The 11,313-nt window shown below is 37.0% G+C and overlaps 2 protein-coding genes across 5 annotated transcripts in view; one reads left to right on the forward strand and one right to left on the reverse strand.

The window, feature by feature from the left end:
• The first annotated feature begins 1,255 nt into the window (after positions 1-1,255).
• Positions 1,256-4,942, forward strand: LOC143018133 (uncharacterized). 2 transcript variants are annotated; one of them, XM_076173265.1, is made up of 4 exons: positions 1,373-1,418; positions 1,554-1,672; positions 2,153-2,275; positions 4,520-4,942. In XM_076173265.1, exons 2-4 carry the CDS (start codon positions 1,594-1,596, stop codon positions 4,630-4,632), a joined length of 315 nt encoding a protein of 104 aa, XP_076029380.1. In that variant the 5' UTR covers positions 1,373-1,418; positions 1,554-1,593; the 3' UTR covers positions 4,633-4,942. The 2 variants fall into 2 exon arrangements, with proteins under 2 accessions (XP_076029379.1, XP_076029380.1); XM_076173264.1 differs by lacking the exon at positions 1,554-1,672 and having other exon boundaries at positions 1,256-1,418.
• A 3,757-nt stretch (positions 4,943-8,699) lies between these two features.
• Positions 8,700-11,313, reverse strand: part of LOC143018135 (uncharacterized) — a 47,844-nt gene continuing 45,230 nt past the window's right edge. For all 3 annotated transcript variants that reach the window (XM_076173268.1, XM_076173266.1, XM_076173267.1), the window contains one exon: positions 8,700-11,313. This exon is cut by the window's right edge and continues 1,153 nt beyond it. The gene's annotated coding sequence lies outside the window, so the exon portion shown is untranslated.

Raw genomic sequence — 11,313 nt, forward strand, 5'->3', positions numbered from 1 at the left:
TTGTCCTGGCATCTCATCACTTCCACTTACCCCCTATCTAGGTCACTGTAGCCAAGCTATTCCTTCCTATAACAATGCCCAATCGGGGCTATCTCGTCTAATACGTCCCTACTTCCCCAAGGCCACGAAAAAGGTCAAACTGAAGTCGTCCGACAAGACCTTCTTTTCTACTCGTTACCAAGTGTCAACATAAACACCGATGTTTCCTGCCCGAATCACGGAGTAAGTTATACAAAAGTATTATTCCCAATTGAAACAAGATCTGGATCTCTACCCCCACCTCTTTAATCTTTATCAATTAAATATCCGCCATCCTCGCTGCAATACATGTTATCCACAGCCCCCTCCCCACCCCCTGCATCCTATATCGGATTCACTAAGTGCCCCACAAGCAATTTTCACACTCAAATCTCCACCCGCTTCAAATCTGTATACTTTCGCTGTGTGCCATCTCATGTTGGTATACCCGGCAGTAAACGAGATGGCATTCACCCCTCTCGATGCCTCTTCCACTACCAGTAACACATCTTTTACTGCGTCCTCCGATCAGCAAAGACGTTGGAAACAACATTCAACAAAACACCTAAAAAAAAGTAACCATACATCCCTGGCTATACTCATCAGTGTGACTGACGTTTTGAAACAACACTGGTACGGCTAAGAACAGGAAATTCCTGTCCCACACATGATTACCTCATGACAGGAAATAACCCTCTCCCTTCAACCTGCCCATGCAAATATTCCCTTACAATGCCACACATACTCCTGGAATATCCGATTTATACATCAGACCGAAAGAACCACCTCTACCATGTACCCCTCAAACAACAATGACACAACACCACCTCCTAGGCGACAAAATACCATTACCTCTATAATCTCTACTGAACTCCCTTAAAAAAAGGACTCGTTGCCTAACCGTAAACACCTTCGACTAACTAAGCCAACACGTGAAATATAAGATAAGGTACGACGTCGGCGCAAGATTATCCACAAGTACAGAAGCACCAAGAAATTAGCCCATAAAACCCAACCAAGATAGGAAACCGAGGAAGAGGAGGATGGGGTGGGCTGAGAAGGGAGGAGAGGCACTGATAAAACCGAAGTGCTTTGGGTATCAATCTAAACTACGCTAAATGCGAAGGAACTGATGATGTCGACAGTATTCAGGTGGTTTGACACGTGCGGAAAGAAGGAGGCGTGGAGGGGTGGGAGGAGGAGGAGGAGGAAGAGGAGGAGGAGGAGGAGGAGGAAGATGAATTTTTTATCATCACGGTCCATATAAATACACCACCGCAGGGACTTTGTCACCTCAGAACTTACCATGATGAAAGCCCTGCTTCTGCTCTCACTGACCTTTGTAGCCCTTTGTAGTGGCTACCCGCAGTGCCCAGATGGATCCGACAAGGAAAACTGTGGTAAGATTGTCTTTCTTGCTCTCTCTCTCTCTCTCTATCTATCTATCTATCTATCTATCTATCTATCTATCTATCTATCTATCTATCTATCTATCTCCTTGGCCTCTTTTCATTATTTTCTTTCCTTTTAATCAGGGACTAACCACGGTTAACTTAAACGGTGTGGTCCCTCGAGATGGACGTCAGTCACCCCCTGTTGTCCGTCTTCAAAATCAAACATCCTCGACTCCATCTGTCATACAAATATTCGTATAGTATGTTATTCAATTTTCGTAAAATCGATAATTATTGAATAAAGTACATAGAATTTATGTTCTACCTTAGGGGTTTTCAGAATTTTGTAGGTAAACTATTTAAAGATGACGTATAAATTAATTTTGGTTACTGCCAAATAAAAGAAATAATATTATTAAATGATAGTTCAATCAATGCACCACATCGTCTCAGCTATAAGCTAGTGGTCAGAAAAGAAAGAGAACATAAATTTTGACCGTTTCAAAAAGGCTACCGAAGAACTACAACTCTTATATCTAAGATATATGTTCACAAATACAGATACATTTGTATATTAGAATTAAAGGCAACTTTGCTTGTCCATTATATACCATACTACCTTTTTATTGGACTAGTTGATTTGTAGCAATAAATGTTGGGTAAGCAGACGACAAAGAATGTCGACTCTATGACGTAAAGTCGCTCTACGCCGTATTCATATTTTGAATTTCCTGTGACAGGAAAGGCAGTAAGGTGCCTCTACGGAACGTTCCAGTGTCCCCATAGCGATCAGTGTCTACCGCAGACGGAAGCTTGCAATGGGTTTGAGCAATGCCCGGACGGGACAGATGAAGCCTACTGTCGTAAGTTCTCATAGTTCAGTTACGAGAATGGATAATTTGTTGATTATTTTTACTGGTATTGTATCTCCACAAATCCTCTATTTTATCTTATTATTCTATTTTATCGTTTAATTTTATCTATTATTATTATTATTATTATTATTATTATTATTATTATTATTGTTAGTATTATTATTATTATTATTATTATTATTATTATTATTATTATTATTATTATTATTATTATTATCATTATTATTATCATTATTATTATCATTATCATTATTATTATTATTATTATTATTATTATTATTATTATTAATTATTATATTATTATCATTATCATTATTATTATTATTATTATCATTATCATTATCAATATTAGTTATTATATTATTATCATTATTATTATTGTTATCATTATTATCATTATTATTATTATTATTATTATTATTATTATTATTATTATTATTATTATTATTATTATTATTATTATTATTATTATTATTATTATTATTATTATTATTGCTATTATTATTATTATTATTATTATAATCATTATCATCATTATCATTATTATCATTATTATCAATATTATCATCATTATTATCATTATTATTATTATCATTATCATTATTATTATCATTATTATTATTATTATTATTATTATCATCATTATTATTATTATTGTTATTATTATTATTATTATTATTATTATTATTATTATTATTATTATTATTATTATTATTATTATTATTATTATTATTATTATTATTATTATTATTATTATTATTATTATTTTTATTATTATTATTATTTTTTTTTTTTTTTTTTTTTTTTTTTTTTTTTTTTTTTACTGTTTTGCCAAGAGGAAACAAAACCTATCATAACATTCGTTGTTCACTCTTTTTTTCCAAAGGCAATCAGTGAATGATGTTTCATATTCGCCTTAGATTGTTTAGTACAACAGAACGTGCTGCATTGTCATGTGTGACTGAATTCCAAAATGTTTCGACACACTTGTGGCATCCTCAATTGGAGATGAAATGAATACGTTCATGCATACATTCACACACACACACACACACACACACACACACACACACACACACACACACACACACACACACACACACACACACACACACACACACACACACACACACACACACACACACACACACACACACACACACACACACACACACACACACACATGTATATATATATATGCATATGTATATATATATATATATATATATATATATATGCATAAATACATACATACATACATACATACATACATACATATACCAAAATATTTCCCCTTACAAGGAGGGTAGCCAACTAAGGCATGCACCCAGTCGTCAACTATTCCACACCCAGCCAGCCAGCACTTATTTGTTTTCAATTCTTAGTTCTTTGTGGATGAAGAGTCATCCCGTCCACCGTCTGGGTCAGAACTAATGCAGCAAGACAAAGCACACCCACTGCAGGACCCGTCAGCCGAAGCTGGTTTACCCCCACAGCTTCATTTACACGGCTACCTTTCTTCTTGGGCCCCCATGTCAATTTGTTATTTATAGCCACTCTTCATTCATAGCTATCTTGTACCTTCTCCCTGTTTGACAGTCTAGATGTTATGCCTAAAAAAGGTCTGGTATGCTGGGTGAGGTGACCATCAAGAACGCTTTGCGGCATTTGATAATATATATAAAGGTAGGCGGGCATTTGATGCATATGCCAAAAGGGCACTTTGTTTCGCGGGAAAAGGACTGTAAAAGAAAAAAATAAACATGGTTTTGTTGAGTGATACTAATATGTAAGACAAATGGGAGAGGAAATGGTGGTCAAATGCGTGTATGAGGCAAGTAGGAAATCCGAAAAAGATCAGAAAATATATTAGTTCAGAAAAGTATTTGAAAAGTTATGAACAGTCAAAAAGATAGACCGGGATACTAAGGCCTTGGTATAGTTAATCAACAGTGTAATTATTGTTAGAACAGCAAATATTGTAACATATCTGACAAGAATAAGTCTATTTCTGACATGAAATGTGTTTATAATCAATGCACTATTCCAAGGAGCATTAATTGAATTGAATGAATTGAATGATCTAACAGATAAGGCACTTTCCAGAACCTTAGGCGGTATCCATTCTGTCGCCGCAATGCACACATTATCCTGCCAACATAATTCTGGTTGAATGACAAATGACAGTATGCAATTTTTGTTTTTATCACGGCATTTTTCTTCCGTCCCCAGTCTACTGCGTATTAGGCGCCTTCCACTGCCCAGAAAACAAGTGCATTCACGTCGGGCGTTTGTGTAATGGCATCAACGACTGCGCCGGAGGAGAAGACGAAGCTAATTGTTAAGCAAATTAAAACATGGACTCCACACTTCTCTAAAGGAGTAAATCAAGACGAACATGGTCAAAAGCAGCTCAACAGTCGAACTGAAGGAGGATTATCGCTACATTCCAATAATTCAAAGTTTACGATGGAGTAGTCGCCGAAGGTGTGTCAGCACCTAGGAGTGCGGGACAGACTCCTTGGAGTGTGAGGAGGATCTACATTTCTAGAAACCCGAAGTTCTAGAATATAGTTTCTAATTGCCAATAAGGCATTTTGGACCTTGGGTATTGTTATATGTTTTAATTGGTCTTATGAATTAACCATTAATGAACTGATCTTTCTTTACCCTCCATGATTGAAACTTTGTCAAATTTGTGGGTGCGAGGGTTTGAAGGGACGTGGAAATAAAAAGAAACAAACATTCGCTACGATTCTCTACAGCTATTAACAGTATAGACATTCTATCTGAAAATCGGGTTTACCCTAGAAAACATAGGTAGAATGCTTTTTAATTACCCATTGAATTGTGGGATCTCATGAACTTTTTAATTTCATCTACTCATGGCTGACAAGTTGGTGGTGAGTAACCTACCCCAGGAGGCGCTGAGTAGCTGCTCCCGAAGCCGCCACCTTTAATCTATGCGCTTGGACTGTTGGGGCAAGTCACTGCTGGAAATCAGAGAGGGGTGCGGGATTCGAACTACATCAAAGCGAATGCAACACCAGCTCGCTTCCAATTCATCTACTATATTCTGATACACAGTTCAATGTATTGATATATTAGTACGTATTTGTGCTGATCTTGAAGTGCTTAGCTATGAAATCCTTTAAATTTATTATTCAACTTTTTATATTAGAGCCCCCTGAAACAAATATAACCGTCACAGCTGGTCATCTATTGAAAATCAAAACTGCCACGCTACTATGGATGTGATGTGTACAAAAAACGCCTGACACCTCAAATGTTTTTACTGAGAAACGTCCCCCGAATGGAGTACTGACAGCATGTTTTATGAAGAAAAGAGAAAGAAATATACGTTTAATTCACCTCCGAACTGACTAAAGCTTACGTTAAGGAAGAGGCATAGGGCCTAAAGATAAATAAGTGGATAAAATAAAATGAAGAAAATTGTAAGTGACTGTGGACTTACTGAAAGTGTTATCAGAAGCGGAACTAACAGTTTACCATGTATTCTGGTATGTAGCAGTATATACAAAGCAGTTGTGTTTTTGATGGAAAGCGTTGGCGTGAGTAATGTCGAGTGCGAGATGTATGTCTTAATATTGTGTTATGTGAGGGGGACCAAATGACCTGGTCTATTGTTGAGAGCATACTCCAAATGTGGACGAACTAGCGATTTATATAGCTTGTTAATGAGTGATGGACTTTTGAAGTCAAAAGATCGCGCAATCAGTCCTAGAATCTTATTTGCTTTCTCGGAGGTTGAAATACACTGCTTAGGTGATTTGCGATCGTTACTGATAATTACGCCGAGATCCTTTTCACTATCCACTTTTGTTAACGAATTTTAAAAAAAATTGTAATCGTACTTACTGTTATTTTTACCTATGTGCATAACCTTGCATTCACTTGTGTTAAATTTCAATAACCACTTTTCAGACCATTGTTGTAATTTATCTAAATCTTCTTGAATATGTAATTGGTTTAAGTGATCGTTTGCCATCCCACACAGTTTTGTATCATCAGCAAATTTGGAGACAATAGATTTTAGTCCGTGGTCTATATTATTTATATATACTATGAATAGAAGTGGCCTAAGAGCGGAACCCTGAGGAACTCCACTCGTAACATTTTTCCATCTAGAAGTTTTTCCATTGAAAACAACTCTCCGTTTTCGATCATTCAACCAATTCCTAGTCCAACTTAATAGGCTACTACTTATTCCGTGTGAAGCTAATTTAGTAAGTAGCCTTTCGTAGGGGACGGTATCAAAAGCTTTTGCAAAGTCTAGATATATTAAATCTATATTGTTTCTTTTGTCATAATTCGAGATGACTGTGTTGTAGAATTCGAGTAAATTAGTCACGCAAGAACGTTTCCGTGTGAATCCATGTTGGCTAACATTTATCAAACAGTTACCTTCTAAATGATATTCAATCGCATCTCTGATGATAGTTTCCATAATTTTTCCTACGATTGAAGTCAAGCTTATAGGCCTGTAGTTATTTTTTTCACCTTTTTGAATATGGGAGTCACGTTAGCTAGCTTCCATTCTTTTGGGACATTCCGGATATAATGGATTTCTTGAAAATAATATCTAATGGCAAAACAATCTTATTTTTCATTTCCTTTAAGATTCTTGGATGCCGACCTTCAGGCCCTAGTGCCTTATCAACTTTGAGTTTTTCTATACACCTTTTATTATTATTTTTTTTTAAATTTATCTTTTTATATATATTTATCGTAATGAGAAAGTTCACCCTAGACTTTTCACAGGTTTCATTTTGGAGTTGATTTTGAGGTGTTTCGTTTACAAATACTGAGCTAAAATAGTTGTTTAAAATGTCTTACATACCTTCATTTGAATATTCAAGCTGACCGTCAGCAGATAATAGTGGGCCAATGTGATTCCTAATCTTTTTATCTCAAATGTAACTATAGAATTATTTAGAATTCTCTTTGGATTTATCAGTGATATTCATTTCATATTGTCGTTTTCGTTTTTTATTGTCTTTTTAAATCTCTCTGTATTAATACATAACTTTGATAGTCACTAGATCCACCCAAGCACTTGTATTTCTTATAAGCCTGTCTCTTTTTAGCAATACTTTAGTCAATTTCTTTGTCAATCCATTTTGGGTGAGTCTGATTTGGGGGGGGGGGGGCGTCTGTCCTTAAATGTGATGGTAGTATGACTCATCTTAGTAAGCGTATTTTGAAACATTTTCCACTTCTGATCTACTGGTCTTTCGCTTAATTTTGCCTCCCAATCTGTAAGCTGAAGCTCCTGGCGTAGTCCTTTAAACTGTGCTTTACTGAAATCGGATATTTTAGAAACAAAAGTATCTATTCTAAATTTTCTTTTTTAGCAGTTTGAATGTAACCATAAACAATTCACTCAAAGAATCTCAGTCGATCCTGCGTTTTCGGTTGGCAGTCCTGCTCACCCTTCCCCGTGCTGAGCTGGCTGAAACCTCAAGCTTTCTTAAAAGATATTCATATTTCTTCACTTAGCTCAGTGACTCTACAAGTTACACGAAATTCATATACATCTAGGGATGAAGCAGTCCTTTTTCACCTATTTCAAAATTTTCCATCTCGAGAGTGCAAAGAAAGTAATTATGGCGAGTATAAGTAAAGAAATAAAAGTTTAATGTTTATACAACATTTTACTTATTATCGCTGAGTCCAGTCATTATGAGGCTGGTTGTAAAATTTAACATGTCTTCTGTGATATAAAATAGTCATGAATATGACTGTGCTTTCACATATCCCATAAAGTGACACATAAAAGAGAAAATGGAAGGCTTATATGACTATCTTTTGAAACTGAACGGATGGCAGGAAGCACAGCGTTTTCATCCCTCCCTCCCTCCACCCCAATCAATCTCATGAGTCAAAATTGAACATGACTTGAGTACATACCGCTTATGGTTTTTCACATCTCGATTAGTTTACGGCTTTCATCATCTCATATTCTTCTAGAGTCTTTGAATACGGTTGTACCAACGTATATGGTCGGAAGAGTGACATTCAGATCGGAAATTGAAATATTTAGATATGAAAAAGTTCGTGAGTTGCATCATAGCGAACTTTTGCATATCTAAATATTTCAGTTTCCAAACTGAGTGTCACTTTTATGACCATATACGTTGGTACAACCATATTCAAAGACTCAAGAAGATAATGATTATGAGATGATGAAAGCCGTAAGCTAATCGAGATGCGAAAAACCATGAGCGGTATGCACTCAAGTCATGTTTAATTTTGATTCAATAGATTGACTGGGGTGGAGGGAGGGAGGAAGACGCTGTGCTTCGCGCCCTCCGTCCAGTATCAAAAGATAATCATATAAAACTTTCATTTTCTGTTTTATGTGCCACTTTATGGGATATGTGAAAGTACAGTCATGTTCATGACTATTTTATATAACAGAAGACATGTTAAATCTTACAACCAGCCTCATAATGACTAGACACAGCGATAATAAGTAAAATGCTGTATGAAAATAAAAATTATATTCCTTATCTTATACTCGCTATAATTACTTTCTTTACACTATCGAAATGTAAACATTTGAAATAGGTGAATAAGGACTGCTTCATCCCTAGATGTACATGAAATTCGTGTAGCTCGTATAGTCACTGAGCTACAAGAAGAAATATGAATATCTTTTAAGAAAGCTTGAGGTTTCAACCAGCTCAGCAGGGGAAGGGTGAGCAGGGCTGCCAACCGAAAGCGCAGGATCGACTGAGATTCTTTGAGTGAATTGCCTAGAAGTTGTGATCAGTATTTGCAATAGTTTCATCGACTTCTACTTCGGTTATCATGCTTTCGCGGCTAGTGATCAATAGATCGAGTAAGTTTTCATATCTTGTAGGTTCTTTTACATGCTGAACTAAGTAATTATCACCGAAAAAATTTATCAAGCAATTGCCTATATGGCCATGTTCTAGGGTCATCCAGTCAATGTCAGTAAAATTGAAATCACCCATTATCAATAAGTGCCGGTTGCAGAAACTAGACAGTTCTTGAAACAACAGTTTGTCGTCTGCTAATGATGTCTTTGGCCTATATATTACACCTACATTCACTTTTTTGTCCATTTGTTTGGGTTAATTCTACCCACAAATTATCATATTAATCCTGTTTTACTTTCTCTAAAACATAGGCATGGACATTGCTTTTAACGAACAACAGAACACCCACACCTTTCTTGTGGTCTCTATCGTGATGAAAGTGTTTAAATCCCGCAATATTAAATTCAACTTCAAAATCTCCACCATTTAACCATGTCTCGGTTATTCCTATCATATTGAGATTTTCGCTTTTGACATACGCCCGTATTTCTTGGAATTTGTTCGTAATACTACGAGCATTAAAGTACATGGTTTTAAGAAACGTGTGATTATTATTATTTTTTTACACGTTTTGAGTTTCAACATCATATCCTAACATTATGATGTTGTTCTTTATTGACACCTTGCTCTATATTGATATTTGATCCTTCATTGACATTGAATGTCTCATGGACATTTGTCTCATCACGGACATCTGGTCGCTCACGGTCATCCGATCTCTTATGTACACCTTGCCCCCCTGCGTCACCACATTCCACACCGGCCTCCCGTCATTCATTGACATTCTGTTCGGTATCCCTTCCTAAAAAGATATTCTGTCCTCCACTGAAATTATATCGTACCATGATATTTTGTCCTCCACTATCATTACATACCATCGTAGTATTTTGTCCTTCACTATCATTACACCCCATCATGATATTTTGTCCTCCACTATCATTACATACCATCGTAGTATTTTGTCTTTCACTATCATTACACCCCATCATGATATTTTGTCCTTTGACATTACATCCTAATGTAATATTTCATCCTCTACCGACATTATATCCTAAAATTATATTTTGTTCTACACTGACATGTTGCTCTACGGTACATTATTGCTATATCTCACTCTGTCTTCTCCAGTATGCTCTATTTCCCCTTACCTTTGAGTTTTTACCCCCAAAAAAGGAACTAGCTCATTACAAACTCCCACAATGAGGTTTGTAAGAACATCTTTGCCTCTGCGCGTAAGGTGGATCCCATCAGAAGCGTAAAGGTCATGACGCCTGGAAAAGAGATACCAAGGATCAAGAAAGTGGTATCCCAGTTCCGTGCACAATCGTGATATCCTCTCATCGATCTCTATGGCTCTACTGTTCCAACACGAGCCTACGTAGATCCTCGGAAGGATACTACACATTACGTGACGGCTCCCACGTTCCTTCATCTCCTGAAAGAGGACCTTATAATTACGAACAAGTTTCTCTGATCTCACCCTACCCATAGGGCTGTTGACAGGAAGCCCCTCAACAGTGTAATGCCTATGTCACACTATGCAGATACGGCGGATGCGGCCAGATTAAGGGCAAGTTCAACTAGCTTAATAGTATTACCTGGTGATAGCTAGAACTTCATATAACGAATACCATCTTCCCCTGGTAAAACTGCTATCATAACCTTTCGAGACTAATGACTCATAAGGGAGATTTTGCCATAGCCAACAACAAGCCGCAACGGTGACGCCGGACAGTGTGCCACCAGCCACACTCCTGAGCCCTTTCTTCTGGGCCCTCTGGGACTCTCACCCAAGACCAGACCGCCCTGCATGGGGTTCCACATCGCCGGACGCCGAGCAGCCTGACAGGGCGGAGCTCCACAAGGTGAGGTCCAGCACAGTAGTTTGCCGCTCTTTGCCAGCCGTTTATCTTAAAGAGTCTATATTGCAACAACACACGTTTCTCTATAACACCGGGTTGCTGGCGCAATTTATGCCTCCGGGTTTAGTAACCACTCTGATCCTCACACCAGAGGGGTGACTAATAGACTCGCCCTCGTTGTCCGAGGACTAAGAAAGAATGGGTCAGGGGAACACCACATGTACGTGGACCATAGGATCTTAAAATAAGTCAACTTATATTCGGGTTTCTAATCAATTTTACTATATTTCATAATACA

The sequence above is a fragment of the Oratosquilla oratoria genome, chromosome 34 (genome assembly GCF_046742065.1).
Source record: "Oratosquilla oratoria isolate Oo_2021 chromosome 34, ASM4674206v1, whole genome shotgun sequence".
Classification (NCBI taxonomy): domain Eukaryota; kingdom Metazoa; phylum Arthropoda; class Malacostraca; order Stomatopoda; family Squillidae; genus Oratosquilla; species Oratosquilla oratoria.